Source organism: Genypterus blacodes, unplaced genomic scaffold, assembly GCF_046128005.1.
Source record: "Genypterus blacodes isolate CSIRO-AG114 ecotype Tasmania unplaced genomic scaffold, CSIRO-AGI_Gbla_v1 ptg000058l_1, whole genome shotgun sequence".
In the NCBI taxonomy this organism is placed as follows: domain Eukaryota; kingdom Metazoa; phylum Chordata; class Actinopteri; order Ophidiiformes; family Ophidiidae; genus Genypterus; species Genypterus blacodes.
In genome coordinates, this window is record NW_027466870.1 from 7,130,575 (window position 1) to 7,158,429 (window position 27,855).

At 48.0% G+C, this 27,855-nt stretch overlaps 1 protein-coding gene across 4 annotated transcripts; it reads left to right on the forward strand.

The window, feature by feature from the left end:
* Positions 1–94: 94 nt before the first annotated feature.
* On the forward strand, positions 95–27,855 carry usp24 (ubiquitin specific peptidase 24). 4 transcript variants are annotated; one of them, XM_076152958.1, is made up of 67 exons: positions 95–514; positions 3,890–4,058; positions 4,244–4,311; positions 4,405–4,548; positions 4,898–5,023; positions 5,661–5,696; positions 5,816–5,881; positions 7,036–7,101; positions 7,269–7,343; positions 7,444–7,602; positions 7,699–7,813; positions 7,947–8,050; positions 8,369–8,476; positions 8,594–8,689; positions 8,836–8,997; positions 10,411–10,500; positions 11,071–11,178; positions 11,279–11,428; positions 11,673–11,804; positions 12,384–12,495; positions 12,578–12,654; positions 12,791–12,931; positions 13,446–13,499; positions 13,592–13,725; positions 13,899–13,965; positions 14,148–14,258; positions 14,350–14,448; positions 14,746–14,919; positions 15,030–15,115; positions 15,544–15,652; positions 15,813–15,968; positions 16,084–16,181; positions 16,301–16,396; positions 16,485–16,707; positions 16,796–16,958; positions 17,214–17,375; positions 17,506–17,576; positions 17,684–17,844; positions 17,926–17,987; positions 18,209–18,400; positions 18,554–18,668; positions 18,859–19,003; positions 19,094–19,213; positions 19,303–19,428; positions 19,642–19,740; positions 19,836–19,918; positions 20,022–20,163; positions 20,254–20,373; positions 20,462–20,676; positions 21,074–21,198; positions 21,293–21,434; positions 21,888–22,038; positions 22,119–22,214; positions 22,436–22,539; positions 22,648–22,761; positions 24,075–24,282; positions 24,375–24,464; positions 24,876–24,978; positions 25,055–25,173; positions 25,272–25,385; positions 25,487–25,552; positions 25,641–25,707; positions 25,871–25,949; positions 26,064–26,139; positions 26,232–26,318; positions 26,509–26,619; positions 26,851–27,855. In XM_076152958.1, exons 1-67 carry the CDS (start codon positions 236–238, stop codon positions 26,911–26,913), a joined length of 7,881 nt encoding a protein of 2,626 aa, XP_076009073.1. In that variant the 5' UTR covers positions 95–235; the 3' UTR covers positions 26,914–27,855. The 4 variants fall into 4 exon arrangements, with proteins under 4 accessions (XP_076009073.1, XP_076009075.1, XP_076009074.1 ...); XM_076152960.1 differs by having other exon boundaries at positions 21,942–22,038; XM_076152959.1 differs by having other exon boundaries at positions 13,592–13,707.

A 27,855-nucleotide genomic window follows, 5' to 3' on the forward strand; every position in this document is an offset into this window, starting at 1 on the left:
AAGCTAAAACCAGATAATATCCTCTGGTTGGATTCCTTTCCACTCTGGGTGGGTCGGGTTGACGCGCCGGGTTCACGCGCTCCACGGAAGCGGCCGGAGAAGGCGCTGTTGTGGGGGGAAGCCAAGATCGTCGTGACAGGCTAGCAGCGGACTGTAAACATGGCGGCGTGCACAGCTACAGGGCTGTGCCGCACTCCCCGTTACTGTTAGTGTGAGAGACAGAGACACCCCAAAGATGGAGACCGAAGAGGAGCAGCACATGACGACGCTCCTCTGCATGGGCTTCCCAGACCCCGTTGCCATACGGAAAGCGCTCCGCCTGGCGAAGAACGACATCAACGAGGCAGTGGCGCTCCTGACAAACGAAAGCCCTGGACTCGGGTATGGATACGAGCCGATGGAGAGCGGGCCTTCCCCCGGCTTGGGCTCGAGTGGAGAGGGGGAGACGAGCGGGCGGACCGGGACGGGAGGCTTCGACCCCCCGCCTGCGTACCACGATGTGGTGGACAGCGAGGTAAGAAATGGACGCGTTTGGTTTGATAGCGAACACGAACCGAGAGCAGCCGAGAGGAGGACGTTGGCTAATTCCAACTTAGTGGGCTCGCCCATTTAACTTAGCAGCCTCCATGCTACATGTGCCGAGGTTAGCTGTCAGAGCTGGCGGGGAAATGCGCTCCAGCTACGAGGCAAAGCATGCAGACGGACTCGTGGTGGACATAGTTACAGGAGCCTGGGCCACAGGAACGGTGCTTATTTAAATGGTGGCTACGCGGATGGCTGATGTTAACGTGCAAGCTAACCTAGCTAGCAGCTGGTTAGCGAAGTGTGGAACGCGCCAGGCAGTCCGGACCGAAGCAGCGGTGAAGCAGCTCAGCGGTATCCCCGCTTCTTTTCGGGGGCTGCAGCTGTGAATTTCTGCGTTAACCGACTGATACTAATTAATAATAATTCACTGTTCACTTCAGGGCGGTTGGATTCATTAACCCAGTCTGCCTGAACCACCATATTAGCAGCCCCGGTGAACGTCAACTGTCCGAGCTCCCGCGGGGCTGGCGCTTCACTTCAACAGGAATTAGAAGCGTCTTCTTTATATGTGTACGTGGCCTTGCGGTGCTTTCTGTACTCATAGCGGTGAAAATATCGGTGTTTCGTGCCTTTGACTACCTCTGCAGAGTGAAAGCACCCTCGTGTGTGATGCGCCTGGGCCCCCTGACAGCAGAATGACAGGTGTCAGTCATTTACCTGCACAGCTCTGTCCTAGTTTGATCTCTCTCTCTCTCTCTCTCTCTCTCTCTCTCTCCTCTCCCCCTTCCTTTCTCTTTCTCTCTCTCTCTTTGTGTCTCTCTCTCTCCCTCCCTCCCAGTGTGTGTGAGTAGGGTGTTGTAAGACATAACTGCAGAGATTTCATATTGGTCCATACACAAGTCAAGACAGCAGCACCTTCACCCTGATCTATAGGAGGAACTTGAACCTTGTTGCCTTCAGCAGTTCACACACCATACAGGACTGCAGTACTTGTCTTGACATCTTGAGTTTAAGATCTAAGGAATTTCGTTTCGTTTGCCTGCGTCGGCTTTCCCTCAAACCTGTTGCCAGTTTCTTTCTAAATCTTTGCAAATGAACGATGAAAGACAGATTAGAGAGCCACAGTTTCTTTCCTTAGTTTCTTCTCCGCGGCTCCACATTTCAGCTTGTTGACCCTCAAACATCACCATTTGTGTTTCTCCTTTCATTACCCGGTTTTTATAACTATGAGTCAACATAATCCATGTAAATAAACTGCCCAGACCTCTCAGCACATTGGTCTTGTCTTTTCCATCTCCTCCTCTCTCCTCTCTTCACGCCGGTCACACTTTTGACAAAGGCTGCCATAGTAAGTGGTGTAAACAACAGTTGGCATTTACAGTGTGCAGAAGATCACACTTTATTTCAGATCACTGCAAATAATAAATAAGCCAGCATGCTAATGGTAGCGTTGTTACAAACTCACACCCGGCTAAGTGACTCATGCTCTAATCTCAGTAAAAATCTCATCCACCAGTTAGGTCTACAAATCAACTTCATCGATTGTTATGTTGGGCTTGTTTCCACCAGGCGATTTGTTTCTCTTGAAGTTTAAATGCCCTCTGGTCTTGACTTGGAAAAGCAAACAAAAGCAGCATTCACGTGTTGTGTAAATGTAAACATTCACAAACATGTTCTCTCCTCTGACCCTGTTCCGTCTCTTCCTGTGGCGTGTTTGTACATAAGTGGCGTGGCATAGGTCTCTTGCCCCATGTTACTCCCCTAAATATAGCCCTGCAGCCTCCCTGACACACACAAACACATTGCAGTTTACGTAGGGGCTCCCAGGAGGGTCGTGGGGCGCATAGTAACAGAGTGGCACCGGGTTACCTCACCACCCTGCACACACACACACACACAGCCCTACCTTTCCTTTGAGATCGCAGCATTTCCCTTTTCTCCTATGACTTCAGGAGTTGAGGCGCTGCGATCGTCACAGCTCGGTTCTGATTTGTGAGAGGTGGTTTCTGTTTTTTCCCCCAGGCAGTTTTTGTTATTAAAATCAATAAATCTGTTTCGTGAGTGAAGTCAATCATCAGTGGGTTCTGATTTGTTAATTTTGCCAGCAAGCCAAATGTCTTTTCTTAGCATTGATCTGAGTAAGGTCACTGCTGGATTTGTCTCCCGCTCTTCCTCCCATCCGTCTATCTCTCATTTCTAGATTCCTTTGAAAGCGAAGAGATGAAATTTGATACTTCTCTTTCGCTTTCTCCTCCTCAACCCTCCCTCCTGTTCTCCTTGGCTTAATGTCCTGTCCACCATTCTACATCAGCTCTGTATCAATATGCAGTGCAGCACAATCAGCTCTGAACACATGGACCCGTCTGAATGCTAAAATGTGGAGATTTATTCTAAATGTTAACACTTGACCTGAGTCATTTTTGGGCGAATTAAATGTTCAAACTATGCAGCACCCAAAGCTAAAATGGCCAAATGTGTAATAGTTCTGTTCAATTATAACGTATAGAGAGCCCAACCACTGCACTCGATCATAATTTAATATCCGTTTCATGTAAGTCAGCAGGTCAAGCCTGCACAGGCTGATATGCTGACTTCATACATCACCAGTTACATTCAGTGTGTGCTTTAGTGGTGCAGTAGATGGGCCTAACATTCCAGGAGGCAGCAGCTCTGTTGTAGAGGAGGGAGCTCTGCAGTTAAATCATGAATATTTTGACACAATCATGAATATGTTAAAACTCCTTTATGCAGTCAATAATTGAATCAAGCTTTTGTCTGCTGTTGCTTTCATTGAACAGACTTTGTTTCCTCTGAGCAGAATTGTGCTGAGCCTTTTAAACTACTAATCTCTCCTGTCCACCCAGCCAACTAACTGTTATAAATCCAGAGTGTTCAAAAGAAAAGCTTCACCTGGAGCTGTTGGAGAGTGTGTTTCAGACATATTTTGTGAGATCAGTGTTCATCAGATCATATTTCAGGTGTTTGGCTGACGAGGCACTTTCCTGTGGCTCGCTGGTTGTTTGACTTTCACCGTTACAATCTGTTTTACACATCACAATAGCCAGGCTACAAGATGACAAAGTGCTCACACAGTGTTGGAGAAACAGTGTGTGCCTGGAATCATTGTTGCAAGCTGCTCAGGAGGGAATAAAGAGTCCAAAAGATGCAGAAAGAACGGATCGATGCACCTTCCAAAGTGACTCATCCCTCAGAGAGGACCAACCAATCCAGCTTCCTCCTGGCTGACTTTTATGCAGCCATTCATCAACCGTTCAAACACAGGTGACCGTCGCATTAGGGTGTAATTTTAAAATGGATTCTGTGTGTGTGTGTGTGTGTGTGTGTGTGTGTGTGTGTGTTGCAGAGGAGCAACGATGAGAATGGGAATTGCTCGGGTGGCAGCATGGAGTTCCCCACCACCAACCTGTACGAGCTGGAGAGTCGAGTCTTCACCGACCACTGGTCCATACCGTACAAGAGAGAGGAGTCCCTGGGCAAGTGTCTCATCGCCTCCACCTGCCTCGCCCGTCACGGTAAGACTGTGGGAGGGGGGAGAGCTGTGCATTAAGCAGAGTGTCTCCATCTGTGTTTCCTGTGTGGGTGGTGTGTTCTGTTTGGTCAGCGGGATGCTTCTCACGTGTTATTTTGGACATTGCTGTGGCTACGCTATGAGCCAGTTTGCGAGGAAGAAAGATTTCACTCTCTCGCTCTCTATCAGGCCTCGCCGACGCTGACGAGAACTGCAAGCGGTTCATGGAACGCTGCATGCAGGAGGCCTTCAAGAAGGTGAGCAATGATAACGTGGCGCCTCACTGTGAGGTACTAGCTTCAGGAAAAAGAATTTTCACTGTCTCTCTCTCTCTTTCTCTCTCTCTCTAGTTGCTGACCAGCAGCGCCGTCCACAAATGGGGCACAGAGATTCACGAAGGAATCTACAACATGCTGATGCTGCTGGTGGAGCTGGTGGCAGAGAGGGTCAAGCAGGACCCCACACCTGTGAATCTGATGGGTGTCCTAACCATGGTGTGTAGGCCATATCTCTCTCTCTCTGTCTCTCTCTCTTTTAATGCAGCTTAAGTACCCTTGAGAACACTCTCACGTTCCTTAATTTTAGGTTGGATGCCAATTTTATGCAATGAAATATCTGTCAGTTAGATTTGTTAGTTTTCGAAGCAGCAGCCTTGTAAACGCAGATAAACTGCATCGGGGCTGTTGTTGGGTTTAATGTTACGCTTTAGTTAGTCAAATCTCAACTCCTCTCTGAAATTGACATTCATATTGCGTTTCTGCCATGCGATACTTTATCTTTATGTCAATTATGTGATATACGACACGGCTCCTGCTGTGCGCTCCGTGTCTCCTTTGTGTCCAGGCATTCAACCCCGATAACGAGTATCATTTTAAGAACCGGATGAAGGCCGGGCAGAGGAACTGGGCCGAAGTCTTTGGAGATGAAGCCAACATGTTTGCCGTCTCCCCTTGCAGCTCCTATCAGAAAGTAAGCTGTGCCCTCTCGTGTGTGTGTGTGTGTGTGTGTGTGTGTGTGTGTGTGTGTGTGTGTGTGTGTGTGTGTGTGTGTGTGTGTGTGTGTGTGTGTGTGTGTGTGTGTGTGTGTGTGTGTGTGTGTGTGTGTGTGTGTGTGTGTGTGTGTGTGTGTGTGTGTGTGTGTGTGTGTGTGTGTGTGTGTGTGTGTGTGTGTGTGTAGAATTTGTGTCAGTTTATCCCGATGCGCTTGTAAACACGTATCGCCGTGTAAGTGCTCGTACACGCCGCCTCATTAGGCTTTGTTAATGGTTCATAGTCAAGTTCGCCAAGAGGCAAACGTGGTCTCTATCCACCGTGTTACGTAACCCAGCCCAGGGGACGCTGCTGCAGAAGAGCATGTGTGACTGACGCACAACAGCTGCCAGAAAAGTGTGTGTGTGTGTGTGTGTGTGTGTGTGTGTGTGTGTGTGTGTGTGTGTGTGTGTGTGTGTGTGTGTGTGTGTGTGTGTGTGTGTGTGTGTGTGTGTGTGTGTGTGTGTGTGTGTGTGTGTGTGTGTGTGTGTGTGTGTGTGTGTGTGTGTGTGTGTGTGTGTGTGTGTGTGTGGCAACTGCATAACAGATTGAACTGAAATCATGATTGTGTGTTCCAGGAGCCCCATGGCTGGCTGGTTGACTTGGTGAATCGAGTGAGTAACCACGCAATCACCCAGATTTGTGTCCACATATTCCACCAGCACCTCCGTGTTACCGCGGCTACAAGGCCTCTCACAGTTAAATCTCCTTTCTGCTTTTTCCCCCCGTTTAGTTCGGCGAGCTGGGAGGATTCACGGCCATCCAGACGAAACTCAACACCGAGGAAATCGAGATCGCTGTAAGAATATAAGTCTTGACTTTGCCTCCTGGTTGCGGTGATGAAAGGGTTAATGCACTGGCGGTGGTAGTAGATGGAGAGAGGCTGCAGGAGGATCTGAGACCACGTTTACAGGCGAAAGGTCATCATGTTTACCCCCTCCGCTGTCAGCTGCACAGTGCTGAATGTCTCTCTCTCTCTCTTTCTCCCCCCTTCCTAGTAATTCTCACTTACGCACACACACATACACACACACACACACTCTCATTCTGTTGCTGTGTGATAGTTGAAATGCTCTGTTGTGTCATGTGTTCTGAGGCATCCTTGTCCTGACGCTTCCTTTGGGGAACCTGACCGGATACACAGCCGCGCACAGCCATTGATTGAGCGTACACACACACACACACACACACACACACACACACACACACACACACACACACACACACACACACACACACACACACACACACACACACTTTTCTCACCATTAGCATATTAATAGGGCAGGGACTGGTTTTGGACCACTTCTCCCGCTCTTCAGTGCAAGTGGGCGCTCAGTAGAGTGTGTAAGCTGTCACCTCTCTGCCGTACTCTAAATACAGGAGAGGGAGTGAGAGACTGAAAGCAAAGGAGGAAAGATAATGGGAGGAGTGCTCCTTCCTCCTCCTCCGGCTCCCAGAGGTGACTCATTCATTTGTCTCCTTTAAGCAGGAAGTCAAGTGGAGGGGGGGAATTCACTGATCAAATTGGGGGAAGGGGGTGGAGGAGCCGGGAGAGGCAGAGAGAGAGAGAGGGGGAGAGCGAGCAGAGAGCCAGAGCTGCTGGGTTGCCTGAGAAAGAGACATTCAGTCCACTCCCCAGCTTTGCCCCTGAATGATAAATGATAGTGGAGCTGCTGCGTTGGACATTCAGCCTCATGTGTTCACTCTCTCTCTCTCCCTCACACACACACACACACACACACGTGCACCAGTGAAAACCCCAGAGTGGACTTTGTTCCATCATCAGCTGCAAAAATTGACACACATCTGTGCAACCAGGAGAGATGAGATAAAGCCTTACACAAAGATGTAGAGTGTGTAGTTTGTGTGACATTCTGTCAGGCTGCAGCTGTTATTGATGATATTTCTTTTTGTGTCTGACTCATGTTGTTTCTCCGTCTGCTTATGCAGTGTGTGTCAGCTCTGGTGCAGCCTCTCAGCGTTTGTGCAGAATACCTCAACTCCAGTCTTGTGCAGGTAAGCACTCTGGTAACCTTGCACTTACACACACAGACACACACACACATGCGTGCCTCTCCGGTTTTTGCCGTTTTGCTGCTGATGGATGTTTTTGCTCCCACATCCTTTGCTTGTTTGCTGTGCCGGTGGCCCACTTTCCTCAAAGTTCCGTTTTGTTTTTCTAGCCCATGCTTGACCCGGTCATCCACAAGATGATCACTTATGTCCAGAACCTGGAGGAGAAAGATCTTAAAGACAAGGTACCGTTTCATGTGTGAGGCCCGTGTTTGGGTTCTGTGTGTTTTCTACCGCCTGCAGACTTAACTGAAGGTTTTCTAACTCTAACTCTCCGTCCTCCAGCGTCTGGTGAGCATCCCAGACCTGCTGTCCGCCATCAAGCTGCTGTGCATGAGGTTCCAGAGGGAGTTGGTCACAGTGGTTGATGACCTGAGGCTGGACACACTGCTGCGTATGCTTAAAACCCCCCACTTCTCCACAAAGATGAACTCCCTCAAAGAGGTCACGCTCAACTTAAAGCCTTTATGCCGACGCCTTTTGTCAGCCATGGGTTTTTAACCTCATCTCACATGGATGCTGCATGCGTTTGTCTCTTAGGTGACCAAGCTAATAGAGGAGAGCACAGTGTCCAAGACGGTGAAGAACGCCATCGACACGGACAAACTGCTGGACTGGCTGGTGGAGAATTCAGTCCTGTCAATAGCACTGGAAGGTGAGAGAGCACATGAAGTCCAGCCTCAAACCCAACCAATGGGATGAGTGAAGCTGAAGGCCACATGCCAGGGTTTTGGTCAGAAGTTGTCGGTTGCATTTGGTTTGATCCATGAAATGTCACTTTGTTCCAGGCAACATTGATCAGGCTCAGTACTGTGAGAGAATAAAGGGAATCATTGAGTTGCTGGGGAGTAAACTGTCTCTGGATGAACTCTCCAAGATCTGGAGGATACAGGTAAGTCCCAGCGTACACACACACACATACACACACACACACACACACACACACACACACACACACACACACACACACACACACACACACACACACACACACACACACACACACACACACACACACACACACACACATCCCACAGCTGTGTGATGTTTCAGTCGTATACATTTTCAACTGATGTTTCCGCTTGCATTGCTGAAAACCAAAGCCAGCTAAGTTGTGGTGTTTTACATAAATATGAGTGTGTGAATATGTTAAACCTGATAAATGCTCTCTTGTGTGATGGATGTATTGATTCTTGTGTGGCCCTTTCAGGCAGGCCAGTCATCAACTGTGATTGAAAACATTCATACAATCATTGCTGCTGCTGCTGTGAAGTTCAGCTTCGATCAACTGAGCCACCTGTTTGTGCTCATACAGAAGGTCAGTGCCGTCACAGGGATGGGAGGTTTTGACAGAGCTCAGTCAGTGTATTGATTTTTAAGGCAGCGGCTGGTGCGTTTGAGTAGAATATCACTCCTGTCTGTCCGTGATGTGTAGAGCTGGGAGGTGGAGAGCGACCGCGTCAGGCAGAAGCTGCTGAGTCTGATCGGAAGGATCGGCAGAGAGGCTCGCTCCGAAACCACAACGGGAAAGGTCTGTCAGTCTGTCTGTGCCTCCTCCTCCTCCTCCTCCTCCTCCTCCTCCGCACCACATGTTCCCCTACATCAGGGCAAACTGAAGCACAATATGTAGGCTTTTGATTACAGGTGTGATTTGTGTGTGTGTGTGTGTGTGTGTAGGTGCTAGAGGTGCTGTGGGAGCTGGCTCACCTCCCCACCCTGCCCACCAGTCTGGTACAGCAGGCTCTGGAGGAGCATCTTGGGATCCTGAGTGACGCCTACGCTGTCAAGGAGACTGTGAAGCGCAGTTACATCATTAAGTGTATTGAGGACATCAAGAAGGTGAGAGACGCTCTACACTGGGACAATGAGTCTTTTACCTGATGCTAGGACCCTGGGTAGTCTTTGTCTCTGACACATCTCCATTATGAATGATAGGACGCAGGAATGCACTCGCCACATGTTGAGGACAACTATAGCTCTTTAACTGCTCCTGACAGATTTGGTCTAAAGTTGTCATATAGGTGTGAGTGAGGCGCACGCAGCTTACACTCCGGCTCCTTTCATCCCCGGCCTCTGAGGGTGGAATACGGAGATGAGGCCTCACTGGCACGTGTCGATCCCTTTAAAGTATCTCCTCACACAGAATAAAACCTTCTTCTTCTCCTCTTATCCTCCTCTCCTGCCTGATTGAGTCCCTGTTAAAGCCAGAGAGGCTGTCACTCACTGCAAATGACAAGGTCGCCCATTCACTCTCTAGTCTTTCTCTCTCTCTCTTGCTCTCTCTCTCTCTCTCTGTCGTCTCTCTCTTCCTGCTCCACTTGTCACCCTCTGCCTCTGTATTTAGATGTAGCAGGCATCTTCCGCTGGGCTTCTCACAGACATATTTGTTGCTTTAGCCGAAGGAATCCATGTGTCACATACATGGATACTGTATCTGTAGTGAGTCAGTCAGAGATGCTCAGTGACACTTGTCTAAGATGACCTTTGTATAGAATAGTGTGAGGACATGGGGACGTTCTGTACATGTACACATTAGAGCCATGCAAACGCTGACCTATTAAGATGGATCCACATTATATAAACTGTGGAGCAGATTCACCTCAGCTTCTGCTTAGAAGTTATGTTAATTATTAATCTCTTGACTCTTAGATTATATTTCTCACTTGTGAATTCTCCGGTGTGAAATTGTCGCATTTGCAGTTTTAATGTGGAGCCTTTATTTTATCATCTAAGTGCGTAGAAAATAATCAAGGGAGTAAAAACAGAGCTCAGAACTATTACTACTATTTTAAAGCACGTAAACCATCAACCACACACGCAGAAAGGAGAGCATTCTCACATTGTTCCAGTTTTTAATCATGGCTGTCTGATGCCAGATTGCCTTCTGACAGCACAGACTTCTCTCTGCCTGAGTACCTGGAGCTGCTGCGTCCTTCTCCTCCCATGCAGCCTCTGTTTGCCCCCTGGAGTGTGCACTAGATCACCAAGCAGAGCACTCAAATGATCTTTATGTTGTTTTATTGTGGTTTCATTTCAGCTTGGGCGCAGTAGATAAACGTGTAGAGTCGTATACTTTTAGAGAAACCCTGCATGCATGTACCTAGTAAAGCTTGTTTCTGATGTGTACACACACACACACACACACACACACACACACACACACACACACACACACACACACACACACACACACACACACACACACACACACACGTACAAATGACCTACCTCAAATGAGATTTATGTTTTTAGAATCAAACTCAGGAGGAAAAAGGCAGCGACACTCAAAGTTCATTTCTTGCTGGCACTTGGGGCAAGAGGAAAGCCAGCTCTTTGGCCAAAGTAAGAAAGGCCCAAATCATTCCTTTCTCCCCTGAACAATCCATATCCAATCTCACTGCTTCATGCCTGCCAACCAATCGTGGAGGAGAACTTGATCACACAGGGGTTTCATTGGTCACAGGGTGATCGTTTTACACTTGATTTCATCACAAGGCGGCCCCCGGCCAGTTGTGTGCTAATCTTCTGCTGGGGCTTTGGAAATAGCTGATGGTTACACCATGGGGCTGCTTTCTTCCTGGGCCGATTCACACTGGAATCTAATCAGAGCCACAGATATCTGGAGTTATGCAAAGGGAGCTCGTGTTTGGTGTTTGGAATTGTACTTCATTAAATTTTCAACAGGAGAGCACATTGCCAAATATGTTTACATCCCTGGCTCTGATTACGTTTCATGTTTTTACTAAGCCTTCACTGTTGAAATGGTGTGTGTGTGTGATCTGAAAGCAATTTATTTAATTAAATTTGACAAACATATTTCACCAGGTTTATGTGCTCACTTTGTGTTTTGGAGATTAATATCTTGCGTGTGTGTGTGTGTGTGTGTGTGTGTGTGTGTGTGTGTCTTGACAGGCCTCTCAGCAGAGCAGTCCTCAGGCAGTCTGGGTGGTTCCTGCCCTGCGTCAGCTCCATGAGATCACTCGTTCTTTCATCAAACAGACCTATCAGAAACAAGATAAGGTAGAAAACAAACACGCTACAGGAAAACACACAATCACAATCACCCATTATGCTTATCAGCCTAACGTCGCTACGGAAACCTTCCCCTGTCTCTGTGCAGAGCATCATCCAGGATCTGAAGAAAAACTTTGAGATCATCAAACTGATCACAGGATCGCTCGTGTGCTGCCATCGACTCGCCGCAACTGCTGCAGGAAACAACGGCCTCTCCGGCTCCACTTTGGTCGATGGACGGTACACATACCAGGAGGTTTGTCTCTGCTCTCCTCTTTGAGCTTTATGGAGCTTATTGTTCTTTTCTTCACTGTTTTTCCATCTCATACAAATGAATACTGTGACATTGACACTGTCATTGTCATTTGAGAGATAATTGTGCCCGTCCTTGGTTGCCACGGTGCACAGGATGTACTGCCAGTTGATGAACAGAGCGTTAAATGATGACCGTGTGCGTTTAAGGGTGACGATGACAAGTGTCTCTCTGAATTTATGTCTAGTATCTGGACAGCCACCTGCGCTTCCTGGCCTTCTTCCTCCAGGAGGCCAGCCTCTATCTGGTCTGGAACAGAGCCAAGGAGCTGTGGGAGTGCCTGGTGTCTGGACCGGACGTGTGTGAGCTGGACAGAGAGGTATGAAAGCAGCTCATGTAATCCTCCTATTCAGGCTCTCAATGCTCGCTTGTGTGTGTTCAAAGCCTTATTATTTCAACGGCAACATGCTTAGTTTGACATTTTTGATCCTAGTTCTGAATTTGAAATTTGAGTTTTTTTTAAATCCTTGTTTTTTAATGGCTAAAGCAAATATAGTGATTCAACAGAAGACAGAAAAGTATAAACGCCTCAGAGCTCTTTCTCAGAAAGGCGTTTGGAATGTTCTCTGAATGGACAAAACATAGCAGCTGCTGAAATGACACCATGTCCTCATGTAATAAGATCATTAAAGTCAAAAGAGATCTGAAATCTAAAGCCACATTAAGTTTCGACCACTAGGGGGAAATTATTCAGAAATGTAACACTACTCACCCAACAAGAGAAGAAGAAAATGTCCTTGTTATTGACTAAACTGATTACATTAAGAGTAAATTATGGTTTGATTTATCCATTATTGTGTTAAGATTGAATGTTCTCTCATGTAAAGTCTTTTACATTCCAGGTAGTTATCTAATATCCATTAATGACCTTGAACATGGCTCCCTCTGATTTGTGCAGATGTGTTTCGAGTGGTTCACTAAAGGACAACACGACCTGGAGAGTGATGTTCAGCAGCAGCTCTTCAAGGAGAAGATCTTAAAGCTGGAGCCGTATGAGATCACCATGAACGGTACGAGAGCGCCAGAATGAGTTCATGCAGTGGTTGAACCTGATTGAGGTGCAGCGGTTCATGTGTGTTATGTGTCCCTTAGGTTTCAACCTGTTTAAGACCTTCTTTGAGAATGTCAACCTGTGTGACCATCGCCTGAAACGGCAGGGGACTCAGCTGGTTGGTCTTTACCCACATGTCACTCTGCACTGTTCACACTGTTCATGTAGACTGTTACACTGTTAAGCACAAGCATAAGTATTTCAAAAATAGTCACTTGTTGACATTTATGTTATGTGTCATGTTTTGATTTCAGTGTGTGGAACGCCTCGACCTGGCAGGGATGGATTTTATCTGGCGCATTGCCATGGAAACCCCTGACGAAGAAATAGCCAATGAGGCTATCCAGCTCATTATTACTTATAGCTACACTAACCTCAATCCCAAGATGAAGAAGGTCAGTATGTGCTCACATGTATACGTGCAATATGTGTGTGTGCTCACATGTGTGTGTGCATATGGCGAGTCTGCTAGTCCCCAGATTCCCACATTCAGACTGTTTGCACATCACCACAGTTTCCCCCTCATGACACGGTTCAGCTGAGAGCCACTTTCCCGAGCTCAGCTGAAATAAGCCTTATGCTTAACATTACCCGCTTCCTTGCAAATATGCTGAATATCGTAAATTAAATGCAAAATATTACACACCAATCTGGTTCGCTGGAATACTAACAGGTTTTCATTCCTGCCTCCTCGGTGCTCAGAATAGCACTGTAAATTAAATGGACCACACTTAGATCCCAGGACTGTCTATGCAGACACTTTCTGTACAATATGTGCGACTCTAGGATCAGCAGTGGGTCGGCTGGGTGAATCTGTACACATTTACTTGGTACATCAATCAGTCTGCATCTGCGTTTGTTTGGGTCTTTTTTTAAATAGTTTGTAATTTAAAATGTGCATCTCTGCAGGACTCTGTGTCATTGCACAAGAAGTTCATTGCTGATTGTTACAAGAGACTAGAGGTATGTTGCTGAACACATCACTGTTACTCATACATACATGTGCTAAATGTTGTGTCACCCAGCGATCACAGGTGTTTTCTTTTGTCCCTCAGGCAGCCAGTTCGGCCCTGGGCGGGCCCACCTTGACACATGCTGTTACCAGAGCAACAAAAATGCTGACGGCCACAGCCATGCCGACTGTGGCCACATCTGTCCAATCACCATCCAGGTACTCAGGGGGGTTGGGGTAAGAATGTTGTTATTAACCTAACCAAAAATTCTTTGATTAAGATCGTGTCCACTCATAGATGTGAACAGGTCGTCACCATACTACAACAAAGACACACCTCAGAATAGTTGTCATGAGGATTTGTCCTCAGACTTTATGGTGAGCCTCACTGAATGCCTTCTTTCCTCCAGATCCACTAAGCTGGTCATAATCGAAAGATTGCTGCTATTGGCTGAGCGCTACGTCATCACTATAGAGGTGAGCCTCGCTTCTTCAACCTGTAGTGTCTCCTCTTTTTGACTGTAGATGGGAGACAAGATCACAAGAGCAACGTGCAGAGTGAACAGTGACTCACTTCCTGGATCAATGAAGCGGTTGACCTTCACATTTCCTCATGTTGAAGCTGTGCATTGTTTCACTGAACATATTTGCTTTTGCAGGATCTGTACTCAGTTCCACGCACAATTCTACCTCACGGCGCCTCATACAATGGACATCCTGTCACTCTTCATATCACTTATGAGTCAACCAAAGACACCTTCACCTTGGAGGTACAGCCGCAGTTGTCCAGCGTCTGTGTATCAAACCTTTATAGTGCAGAGGCGTCTCCTCTTCTCATTTGTCCCTTCATGTGTCCTGCAGACCCACAGTAATGAAACCATTGGAAGTATCCGATGGAAGATAGCCGAGCACTTGAGCTGTCCGGTGGATAATGTCCAGATCTTTGCCAATGACAGTGTGGTAAGTGTTAATAGCTCTGCTAGTCTGTGGTAATGTTGCTCTGTATTTCTTATTTGACGTCCACCATTTTATGTGTCAGTCCCTCATTCAATTATTTTGCTCCACTCCCTATAATGTGTTCCCCTGAAGTCTGTACCAATTGGAAAACTGCAAATCAATGCACAGTAAATTCCTCTAGGCACTGTGCCATCTCTTTGTTGGCCCACAGCATCTTTTCTTTGTGTGCCAGGGGAAACGCAGCCTTGAATAACCTCGACACTGTTTTGTTTTTCCCCCCGTCCTTCCACCGCGTGTTAGATGACAATGAATCGGGACCAGAAGCTGCTGTCCCAGCTGGGCTTCAGCGATGAACAGACTCTGACTGTGAAGAGCTCGGGCACTGGCACCCCCTCCGGCAGCTCCGAGTCCTCAGCCTCTGCCTCCAGCAGTTCCAGCTCTGCTGTGTTCAACTCTGCCTACGCCCTGGAGCAGGTACCGCCTCAGTCGCACCGATGCACAAGCTGACCGCTGAACTCACACTCTCATGATTTACACTGATTCTGACGCGACGGTGGCTGTGCCTGTGTTGTTTTTGTCTCCAGGAGAAGTCCCTGCCCGGTGTGGTGATGGCTCTGGTGTGCAATGTTTTTGAGATGCTTTACCAGCTGGCCAATCTAGATGAGTCCAGGTGAGACGGCATAGAGAGACAAGAGGGAAAGACGACGTGTAGCTATGTTAACTCTGTCCCTCTCATGACATAGAGAGTCCTGTGTTAATGTCATGAGTATGTGGACTGCCATGCAGGTCATTATGTAGGTCACTGTATCATCATGGAGCCATCTGTTAAAGAAAGTGCTGTGAGTGAGTCTACATATAGACGGGTCCCTGTATAGGACCCATGGCCTGATTAGATTATGGAGCACCTTGCTGCATAAATACACCTTTGGATTTTTTTGGAACTAACGCTAAATCTGGCTGCAGTATCTTAATGCTCTGATTAGAGATGTTCATGTGTTTTGACAAAGAAATGTCTCCGCACCTCACTTAGCTAAACTTAATGTCCCACAGTGGAAATGGCCTCAGCAGCTGAAGTTTGTATGTGTGTGTTACCTGCAGGATAACTCTTCGCGTTAGAAAGCTGCTGCTGTTGATTCCAACCGATCCAGATGTTCAAGATGCTCTCGACAACTTTGTCCCTAAAGAATCCAGCGTCTGGAGCCATCAGGTGCTTCTGGTTGTCTATTTAAGATGCAATTTTAAGAATGTAGTCACTGCAACTGTAGCTATTTTAAAACATATTTTGTGAAGAGAATAAGATTTAAAGGAGTGTTGGGTCTTGCTGTGATTGACAGGTTTCTTACTCCTGGTTTGTCTCTTTCCCGTAGAAGACGCTGTTCACCCTTGGACAGGGCACAGGTTCTCGCTCTCCCTCTACGGCCTCCAAGCAGCAGCACCAGCCCAGTGCTGCGTCCATACTGGAGTCCCTGTTCAGATCCTCAGCCCCTGGCATGTCCACCTTCAGAGTGTTGTACAACCTGGAGGTACGTACACACACACACACGCTCGTGACTTTCCTCTAACAAATCTATCCCCACTACCTGAGAATGGATTTGTGGCATTAACGCCTTTCCATCCCTCTTATCTGTGATGTTTTAGGTATTGAGTTCAAAGCTGATGCCCACATCTGATGACGAGATGGCCAAAACCAGTAGCAAGTCCTTCTGCGAGAACTTCCTTAAAGCAGGAGGCCTCAGGTAACGGCTCTGACTGATCTGTTCATGGAAATCTGCCATCGCTGTCTGTCTGTTGTGTCTTGTATCTTGTTGAAGTGAGTCTGTGTTTCATTGTGACACTTCTCTGTTCTCTTCTGCAGTCTGGTGGTGAATGTTTTGCAGAGAGATTCCATCCCATCAGAAGTGGACTATGAGACCAGACAGGGAGTCTACTCCATCTGTCTGCAGCTGGCCAGGTGTGTGTGTCTCTCAAACATTGACAGATTGGGGCGACAGTGACCTTCGCCACACTACACGTCCGTGCTCATTTGCTGGTGTCTGCAGGTTTCTCCTGGTGGGTCAGAGCATGCCTGCGGCGCTGGACGATGACGTCATCAGGGATGGAGACGCGCTGTCATCCCGTCCTTTCCGCAACGCCGGGCGGGCGGGGCGACAGCTGTCTCTTTGTGGAACTCCGGAGAAATCCTCCTACAGGCAGATGTCTTTGTCTGAGCGCTCCTCTATAAGAGTGGAGGAGATCATTCCTGCTGCTCGCGTCGCTATTCAGGTACAAGAACGCAAACATGAAGCAGCAACATCTTCCTGGCAAGTTTAAATACATTGCAGATAGAATATTTGCTCCATCTCTCTTGTAGACCATGGAGGTGGGCGACTTCACCTCCACTGTGGCCTGCTTCATGCGTCTGACCTGGGCAGCTGCTGCTGGACGGTTGGATCTTGTGGGCAGTCCACAGCCAATCAGAGAAACCCACAGCTCACTGCTACCACAGGGAGTGCGTACACGAGTGAGCAGTACTGGTGAGAGACAAAACAGACTGAATACTTCTCCTGAATGTGTCCGTCTATGAAATGCTTACAGACAGAGGATTTCCTTAAAGTAAAGCAAAGTAAAGTAAAGGTCTATTGTTAGTAGGAGCTGTAAGTTGTACATTAAGATTTGCCATCCATGCTCCTGACATGAGCTCATGGTTACAGCTTTTTTAGTTCTACAAACAAATGATCTAAAATGAAAGGAAAAATAAACAGTGAGTGTGTGTATGTGTGCTTTTTCAGGCAGTAACTGCAGCTCCAGCAGTGAGGGTGAGACCACACCGACAGCTCTGCATGCAGGAATCTGTGTCCGGCAGCAGAGTGTCTCTATCAAAGATGCCATCATTGCCCGTGAGGCTCTGTCCCTGCTGGTTACCTGCCTGCAGCTACGCTGTCAGCAAATCTGTAAGACTCAAACACACTCTCCACACACACACACATTCTGTCAGTGACTTTAGATACTTTGACATTAGTTCTGTAACAGTTCAGCAGAGGCATGTGGAGCTTCATGTTGCTCTGTGTTTGTTCTCCCCAGGTTCTTTTTATAATCTTCCCTCCGTCAATGATTTCATCATCGATGTTCTCCTGGGATCTCCCAGTGGCGAGGTAAACAACATCCCAGCACTGTAGAAGAAACATCTGGAACATCAGAGCATGTTCAAACACCTGTCTGTCTCTCTGACTGTCTGTCTGTCTCTCCCTCCCCATGTCAGATCCGCCGTGTGGCTTGTGATCAGCTTTACACTCTGAGCCAATCGGACACTTCGGCCTTCCCTGACATGCAGAAACCAAATTTGTTCCTACTCTCCGTCGTTCTCACCGCTCAGCTGCCGTTGTGGAGTCCGACATCTGTCATGCGAGGGGTTAACCAGAGGTACCTGAGCTAAAAAACACTCAAATCCAAACGGCTGTGCCTTGTCTAGAGGTCATGTGTTTATTTGCTTTCTCCTGTCAGATTGCTCTCCCAGTGCACGGAGTACTTTGACCTCAGATGTCAGCTTCTGGACGACCTAACCAGTAAGTCAATGAATCCCCCCTCAGGGTAATGTCATAGGGAAACATATTCACCATATAAAACAGAAGGACAGATTGTAGTGTGTGGTAATAACTTGCACAAGGTCAAAACCCTGTGCAACATGATGATTATGGCTGTAAAAGAAAAACAGATGCGATCAAATCTCTCCTTGTGTTGCTTTCTGTCTCACTCTCTCCCCCTCTGTCTGCCTGTGCTCCTGTAGCATCAGAGATGGAGGTGTTACAAGTGAGCGCAGCCACCATGCTGGAGGATGAAATCTCCTGGCTGGACAACTTTGAGCCCAGCTGGAGCTCTGAGATGGAGACCAGCGAGGCGGACAACATCCTCCTGGCAGGACACCTCAGACTCATTAAAACCTTGCTGTCACTTTGTGGCAAAGAAAAGGAACATCTTGGTGAGCGCACACACACACACACACACACAAGCGTACAAACAGACACCTGAATCCATTTATACATTTGGAAAGCTGCGACTGTGATAAATGATAAGGCTGCTTATTTGAAAGCACTGGTGTGTAATGTGTGTGTGTGTGTGTGTGTCTCTCCAGGTCCATCTCTGATCCAGCAGCTGTTGGATGACTTCCTGTTTCGAGCCTCGCGCATTATCATCAACAGCTCTAACCCCACACCCTCTCCGGCCCCCAGCCACGACTTCCACCCCAAGTATGGCTCAGTCTATGGATCCAGTATCTTTAGCTTTTGACCTCATAAAAAAGATTTTGTGCTGCCATCTGCTGTTAAAGTAGCTTTTGTACTTTCAGCAGACTTTGCTAGACTGTGCTGATGGCTGACTGCGTTTGCCTTGACTGTCCTCTGACTCTGTGTGTGTGTGTGTGTGTGTGTGTGTGTTCAGGTGCAGCACAGCGAGCAGCAGGCTGGCAGCATACGAGGTGCTGGTCATGCTGGCTGACAGTTCTCTTCCTAACCTGCGGCTGATCACCACAGAGCTGCTGTCCATGCACCATCAGATCGACCCCTCACTGTGCAAGGAGTTTGATGTAAGGCCAAGGCCGGCATTCTGTCCGTTGCATTAAAGTTGAAGTGCCACGGTTGTTCAGACGTGAGATTAACTCATGTTTCCCTGTCAGTATTTACCTCCAGTGGAGAGCCGCTCAGTGTCGGGTTTTGTGGGGCTGAAGAACGGCGGAGCCACATGTTACATGAACGCTGTGTTCCAGCAGCTCTACATGCAGCCCGGCCTGCCAGAGGTCCGTGTCAACTTCTCTCATCTGCCATTTGAGTTCCACAGTTGTCACACCCGATGTTGACGGTTGTTGATGCTTGTGTTTCTCTAAAGGCTTTCCTGTCCATTGAGGATGACGCTGACCAACCAGAGGAGAGCGTCTTCTACCAGGTCCAGTCTCTGTTTGGTCATCTGATGGAGAGCAAGCTGCAGTACTATGTACCTGAGAACTTCTGGAAGGTAACAGAATCTTCTGTTAGAGTCTAAAAGAGTGTTTTTGGTTTATATTTCCTTTCCTGTTTCCCTCCACTCTGAGATACAACACACACTCTTGTATACTACTATACTGTAAACTGAATCACTGTAAAGAATCCTCTTCCGTTGGAGAGGCTCTGCATTGTCTTCATACATATTTACTAAACCATTATTAACATCCTACTTATGTCATTTCAGATCTTCAAGATGTGGAACAAGGAGCTGTATGTGAGGGAGCAGCAGGATGCATACGAGTTCTTCACAAGCCTGGTGGACCAGCTGGATGAAAATCTCAAGGTAAAACACACACACATACACACACACTACATCTGCTGTATATTAGTGGTTTAATTCGTTACCATGACATTAATGAAAACGCTCCCTTCCAACAGAAAATGGGTCGGGAACAAATCTTCAAAAACACATTTCAGGGAATCTTCTCTGACCAGAAGATTTGTAAAGACTGTCCTCACCGGTGAGCTGCATGGGGTTTAGACTGTTCTAATTTAAATGTCAGGATTTAAGAAGTATTTCGTAATTCTGAGATGGTCCCTGACTGTGTTTGATCTATTTTCCAGGTACGAGCGAGAAGAAACCTTCATGGCCTTGAACCTGGGTGTGACATCCTGTCAAAGTTTAGAGATCTCATTAGACCAGTTTGTCAGAGGCGAGGTGCTGGAAGGCAGCAACGCCTACTACTGTGAGAAATGCAAGGAGAAGGTCCGTATGATGGTCTGCAGGTTGTTTACGTCACTACCCTGATATTATACTCTATGTACTTATGAGTGTGTTCATTTGTTCCTTTGACAGAGGACCACAGTGAAGAGGACGTGTATCAAATCCCTGCCCAGCGTTCTCTGTATCCACCTCATGCGCTTTGGGTTCGACTGGGAAAGTGGTCGCTCCATAAAATACGACGAACAGATCAGGGTACGATCAAACTGACAGTATCTTAAATAGCCTGTTCCTGTCAGTCTGAGTGTGGATGAGCTCATGTGTTTGTTGTGGTGGTCCTCAGTTCCCCTGGGTGCTGAACATGGAGCCCTACACCGTCTCTGGCATGGCTCGCCAGGACTGCAGCGGAGACGGAGGAGAGGGGCGGGGCGACGGCTCCTCAGGAGGGTCTCCGAGGAAGAAGGTCACCATTTCCGAGAACTATGAGCTGGTTGGAGTTGTTGTGCACAGCGGCCAGGCGCATGCCGGACACTACTACTCCTTCATCAAAGACAGACGGTAAGGAGACACCGCAGCATATTTTCCCTCCGTTGCTGCTTTCATGTGCTCGCTGGAACTCATAAGCAGCGGTCAGGGGAGGATATGAGCGTGTTGCCTTCGCTTCCCTGTAGAATTTAAATGACCTCCTTAGGGTACATGAATGCAACATTCGACCCAGCGTGAGCTCCTGGATTAGTTTGTAAGCACCTCCAGATGTTTGACAGGCGTGGACAGGAATGCTGGCTAGAGAAGAGGAATTTAAGGAGGTCTAATGTTTTCCTCCCTCCTTTCCTTTTCTGACTTCATATCACTCAGAGTTTACAGGTGGTGACTGGGGTCTGTTAGGTTACATAGGCGTGTTTAATGCTCCTCCTCCTTTGCCCTCCATTCATCTCTGACTGTCCTCCTCCATCAGCGGCAGCGCCCGTGGACGTTGGTACAAGTTCAACGACAACGTGGTGGAAGAGTTTGACATGAACGACGAAACATTGGAGTACGAGTGCTTTGGAGGAGAATACCGGCCCAAGGTTTATGACCAATGTAAGGGCCTATAAATACCCGTTAGACACATTGACGTCCTGCCCCCCCACACACACACACTTCATAACCTTCCTGTGTACCTGCGTTCACACAGCTAACCCCTACCCCGATGTGCGGAGGAGATACTGGAACGCCTACATGTTGTTCTATCAGAAGATCAGCGACCAGAACTCACCGGTCCTGCCCAAAAAAAGCAGAGTCAGCATCATGAGGCAGGAAGCTGAGGACTTAACACTGTGAGTGAACGCACAGGCACACACACGAACATACACACACATTAGGACTTCTCTGGGTTTAATATACCTTTTTTACAAGATGTTAAATGTGTGATTTCCCTCAGGGCTCTTGTAGTATTAAGCTCATTATGTAACTGTGTGTTGTACAAACATATACTTCTGCTAAAGAATACACACACACACACACACACACACACACACACACACACACACACACACACACACACACACACACACACACACATCCCTCAGATCTTCTCTCTCTAATTACTTATAGCTTTCTTGCTGTAATAACAACGTCTTGTAAAGTAGACATGACCCAGTTTCAGACATTTAAGCATCCAGACTTGTGCCCAGTAACTCACATCCACTCATCTGCTTGACGTTTGATTCCCCAGCTCAGACTTGTGATGTTTCATTACCGCCTAGCTGTGTTGTCTCTGCATTATTTAGGTCTGCACCATCTTCTCCTGACGTTTCCCCTCAATCTTCCCCTCGGCCTCCCAGGGCCAACAACGATCGGCTCACCCTGCTCACCCGGCTGGTCCGCAAGGGCGAGAAGAAGGGTCTGTTTGTGGAAAAGATGCCCGCCAGCATCTACCAGGTAAAACCGTCAGCCACGCTGCTTGATGCAGAGCGACCGGTAACAAACAGCATAATGAGGAAAGTTAATCTTTTGTTTAGATGGTGAGAGATGAGAACCTGAAGTTCATGAGGAACAGAGACGTCTACAACAGCGACTACTTCAACTTCACTCTGTCCCTGGCCTCTGTCAATGCAGTGAGTGTTTCTGCTGGGTTTGCTTTCATCTGCTGCAAGTTTGTCACAAGTCATGAATATTTACCTCAGCTTGAGGAAGAGCTTAAGGTGGAATGCTTCTTTCCGCAGTACTTCAGTATTTCAGTCTTGTTTTGTAAATGTAGTCCTCATAGATTCTGTGCTGAATGATGTTATCTGTAACCATTTGTGTGTGTGTGTGTGTGTGTGTTTGTGTGCTGTAGACAAAGCTGAAGCACCCATATTACCAGCCCATGGCCAAAGAAAGTCTTCAGCTGTCTGTTCAGTTCCTCTTCCACACCTACCTACACACCAAGAAGAAACTCCGGTACGTGCACACACACATTTATATCCGTACGTTTTAACAATGCATGTCCTTTTGTAAGCAGCAACATATTTACTTCAGTATGTCTCATGGCTCTCCTCTGTCTCTCAGGGTGGACACAGAGGAGTGGATGGCCACGGTGGAGGTGCTGCTGACTAAAAGCAGCGAGGCCTGCCAGTGGATGGTTCAGTACCTGGTGGGACCAGAGGGCAGAGAGATCACCAGGTCAGTCCAGCTGCTTAACACACCGCCATCATATGCTGTATACATGTCAAACACAGGATACGTGACAAACTCTAATCATCTTATAAGTCCATTTCCACTATTTCAGACTGAATGACCAGGTTTGAATTGAAAAACGAGACATAAGCAACGTTGCTAAAGTGCTTCAAGAATACGATCACAGTTTGACCTTAGCCTTGGTCACACTCAGTACACACCTGCACAGTGGTGATACACCCCCCTGCTGTAAATCCTGCCTTTGTGAAGCAAACAATGTTGTCTTTTTGTTGACATTGTGTGGAGGAGGCGTGGCCTCAGCTCAATGGTTATCGCTGTGGACACAGTTAGTAGCGTTGTTATAAAAGTCTGCGTCGTATTGAGAGGCGTTTCTTTCCTTTCATCTCGTCCGACCTCATCTTGTACACCGGGGGGATTTCTGCAGAGTCCAGAGTTTAGTCGGTGCAGCGCTGCGCTTGTGTTATGTGACACTGCAGCCGGAGCTCCCTGCGTATCTGCTGTAACAATGCTGCTGCAGCCATGAAGGGTCACTCCCCAACTCACACACACACACACATCTGTGTCTCACGCTCTGCCTGACAATGTCATGTGTGTAGAATGCAAACACACACGCTGCTGGAAATTGTAATGTTCCTGTTTAACACAGTTTAACACTCTCAGCTGTACCTGTGGGCCCGTGGCTCTATTAAAAACACCTGTGTGTACATCGGCCCCTGACTACAAGCTGATTGGTTGGAAGAGGAGGTCAGTGTGTGGAATGCAAACCCAGCTAGCCAGTGGGAAAAGAGTTAATCTCTCCCACTGTGTGTGTGTGTGTGTAAGAAAGGTGTTGGCTTACACACTCTTAAGTTTAGTTATGGGGTGATCCTATGGTTCTACCTCATGATTGGTTGTCTAACATCAGCCGTTTTGGGGGAACAGCACACCGCCCACCCGCCCCCTCTCACAGAGCAGAGATGCCTGCTGTCACACTCCACTCTGTTGTTGTTTTGCTGGAAGCTTCGGCCTTGAAATCCTCAGCAGCCACTGGTGGGAAAGAACAGTGAAGTTTTTCAGGCTGTGAAACCATTTTTCTTAAAAGGTTTCTGCATCGTTGAGTGGCTCCGTGTTTACACATCGATGTCAGACCATTTATTTGTGCTGCAGCAAAGTAGAGAAGAGGCGATCTGTCCTTTCCCCCGCACTTAAGCATAGAAAAGCTTTGGAAATTAACCATGAAATGAAATTAAGCATAGAACTCTGTACATGTCCTCTTTAATAGTCTGTCTGTAACCCTCTGGACCCTCTCCCCTCCTCAGGGTGTGTCTGCTGGAGTGTGGCGTGAGGGAGGTCCGGGCGGTGGTGGCCTCCATCCTTGAGAAGACCATGGAGAGCGCGCTTCACTTTGGAGACCCGGGACTGGACGCCCTGATGGACGTGCTGCTCTCCTTACTGGACAAAGACGTTCCTGAAAATGTGAAAAACTGCACGCAGTACTTCAGCCTCTTCAGCAGCTTCGCTCAGAGGGTAAACAAACAAATCAATGTGTAGATTCACTTTCCTTTCTCTGTGATTCTCTGCTCCTCACACTGAGAGTCTCTGTTCTCCTCTCCTCTCAGGGCTGCGGTCCCTGTCAGTTGTTGTTGAAACACTCCGCCTATCGCCGGATGCTCATCTTCTTACTGGGATCCAACAGACAAAACAACCAGGTAGGCCTGATAAGAAGAGCCATATCTAATAGTGAACATGGTTCATGTCACGGTCGGTACATAGAGTTGTTGTTTAGTCACATGGTGCCGGTGCTTTAACTTATTTCAACTTTATCTGCACTTTTGCACATATTCAAAGGCAATTTAGGAACTGAGCCTCAGCAGAATGTAACGTTAAGTGCATATAGTGTTTCAAACAGGATATGATCTGTGTTTGAAAATAATGACGAGGCTCAAATGCTGATTTTAAAAAGCTTCATCACCTCAGAAAGCCTTTAGGTTAAGAGCAGGTGTGTGTCTCTGTGTGGGTTTATATATTCAGTTGTGATCACAGTTGTGAGCAGATAAAGGGACATGGTGACTCAGCGTTATTATAAATGAGACGCACGTTTCCTCTCTGTGCTCCTGCAGAACCGGCGCTGGAGTCCAGCTCAGGCCCGGGAGTTCCTGCACCTCCACAACACTCTGGCCCTCATCACTCTGCATTCTGACTTCAGTGCCCAGCAGACACATGGTAAGAAGCACACACACAGACACACACACTCACACACGCACCGATTCTTTTATTAACCTCCTGTTATGTTTCATAGCTCCTGGATTGTTAAAGCTGCGCACCAGCATCTTGCCTTCCTCCACCCCGCTGCTCCCCCTTCACTCTGACATCCAGGCCTCGCTCTTCACTCCAGAGGGACAGCCTTACCTTCTAGAGGTAACACACACACGCACACACACACACACACGTACAGCTCCTATTAGTATTCACAGACGCACATGTGAAAGCTGCTTGACCTCTGTTAAACCTCCCAGGTGATGTTTGCCATGCGTGAGCTGTCCGGCCCTCTGTCGGTCCTCATAGAGATGGTGACCTACTGCTCCTTCTGTAACGAGCCCTTCTCCCTGGAGATCCTTCAGCTACTCAAAGTAAGAACGCGCTTAAACACCCCAGGGAACGCCGATCCCAGCTCGCCCACCGTTTTGTCAATGATGAGCTAAATCCCCCCCGATGGCTTTGTGTCTCACAGACGCAGCTGGAGACGGCGCCGCCTCACGAACTGAAGAACGTCTTTCTGATGCTGCAGGAGCTGCTGGTGAGTGACGTCACCGAAGAACGCTCTGCACCCTCGGTGATCGTTTCAGACCGTGTGACTGATCTCTATTTAAATGTTTCCTCCTCAGGTAGTGGAGGATCCTCTGCAGACCCAGAGACTGAAATACGCCTTTGAGTCGGATAAAGGCCTGCTAGGTACGACTGCTTCATCTTTACTCTGTATCCAGAGCCCCAGACGCTCTCTTTCAGCTCCTCCGTGTTGCTAAGTGACACAGCAGTCCAGCAACCATGTTAGGAAAAAATGTATATTCAGCGATGTGTGTGTGTGTAGCATTAACAGATCTCCTTCTCCTCACAGCTTTGATGCACCAGAGCAACAACGTGGACAGCAGCCGCTGCTATCAGTGTGTGAAGTTCCTCGTCACGCTAGCACAGAAGTGAGTTCCTCTTAGGGTCATAGGTCAGGGTCATAGGTCACACAGGAGTCCAGCTTCATTAATGTGACATATCCAGTGTGTGTAGTTTACATTTCCTTTGCTTGTCCCCTCCAGATGTGCTCCGGCCAAGGATTACTTCAAGGATCTGTCCGGTCACTGGAGCTGGGCGGTGCAGTGGCTACAGAAGAAGGTGAGTCGTCCAACAGAGCAGCAAACACAGAGCAGAGCGTTCATCTGTGACTCTGTTCAATAAAAACTCACTCTGCTCTCATTTCCCCTCAGATGTCCGAACATTACTGGACCCCACAGAGCAACGTGTCCAACGAGACGTCCACCAATAAAACCTTCCAGCGCACCATCTCAGCACAGGTACACACACACACACACACACACTCACACACACACACACACACACAGAGATGCTGTATCAGAATGCCATGACCCTCCCCACCACTACACAAACACATATATGCTGTACATTTAGACGGTAAACATGCAGTTTCTCCATGGAGTGTATGTATCTATATGTGTCTGATTGTGTGTGTGTGTACACCTGCAGGACACACTGGCCTATGCCACAGCGTTGTTAAATGAGAAGGAGCAGTCCGGCAGCAGCAACGGTTCTGATGGCAGCCCGGCCAACGAGAACGCAGACCGCAGCCTCCGACAGGTAAACACCACCCACCCACCCACACACACACACACACACACACACACACACACACACACACACACACACACACACACACACACACACACACACACACAGCAGCTCGCCACATGACGCCAAACCAGAGGAAGCAGAGGAACTAAACCCTGGCTTCTTTCAAGTTCTGTAAAAGGAGACACATTCATCCGGGCTCCATCTCTGTCCTCTGAACCCTTTTGCTCCCTCTTACAGGGCTCAGAGTCTCCCATGATGCTCGGCGACTCAAAGAGCGATTTAGAGGACGTGGACCCGTAGCTCCTCCCCCCCCAGCGGGTTCCCTCCAGAGGAGAGGCGGCACAGCTTGGGGGCAGCCCACCGACAGGCTGCGCGTTCACCTCTCGATCGGTCGGGGGACATTTAGGAACTCCACAACAGCCAATCGGAACATTGTATTCTCTTGGTTGCCAGGGCAATGACGGAGCTCCGAGTAAATCATGAATTACTTCCTTTCAGACCAGCCGAGTCGACAACGGCGACACGTTATCAGGAACGGCGGGAGAGTTGATTACAGGGGAACGTGGACGACGTTCCGCAATCATGGATGACTTCAGTTGATCCTTTTATTCATTCATTCACTCAGAATGACAGACGGACACGTGGAGGACGGGGTCGGGTTGTGTTTTAACAATTGTTTTTTTTTTTTTTTTGCTCATATTTGCCAATGTATCTACATAGACATATTCATATTGTAAAGATTTTGTTCCATAAGTGTAATTTCCAGTGTAAGATAATATTTTAAAGTCTCCTGTGCTCTTCACCGCAGCCATGTCAGTGACGTCGTCTACTCTAGAGGAACGCCCGAGCGCGCGTTAAGTGTGTGTGTGTGTGTGTGTGTGTGTGAGCGCACGGGCAGGAACACCTCCGCGCAAACAAGTGCACACTCGGGAGAGGGCAGGGGAGGGGCGGGTTTAAGTATGCACTTTCTAATCCAACCCTGGTCGGTGGCGACGTAGACGGCGGCGGCGGCGCTCTGTTCCTCTAGAGTAGCACAAGAGGGGGTGGGGCCTCCTCAGGTGACCCCGCCTCCTCACGTTACCTTTAGCTTCTTCTTTGAGTTTAAACACTTCAAACGACGGAGTTCAAATCTTCAGTGCCACACGAGCGCGAGCCCCTCAACAGCAAAGCCACGCTGCCTCAGACTTTGACCTTTTGACCCCGGGAACACAGAACGGCGGCCTCTGACCCGCACAGGGGTGG

Coding starts and splice junctions, on each gene's coding strand:
- usp24 (XM_076152958.1), top strand. CDS start 236: ATGGAGACCGAAGAGGAGCAGCACATGACGACGCTCCTCTGCATGGGC. Junction 14,449..14,745: donor TCTTTGCCAATGACAGTGTG/GTAAGTGTTAAT, acceptor ACCGCGTGTTAG/ATGACAATGAATCGGGACCA. Junction 17,988..18,208: donor GCTTCTGGACGACCTAACCA/GTAAGTCAATGA, acceptor GTGCTCCTGTAG/CATCAGAGATGGAGGTGTTA.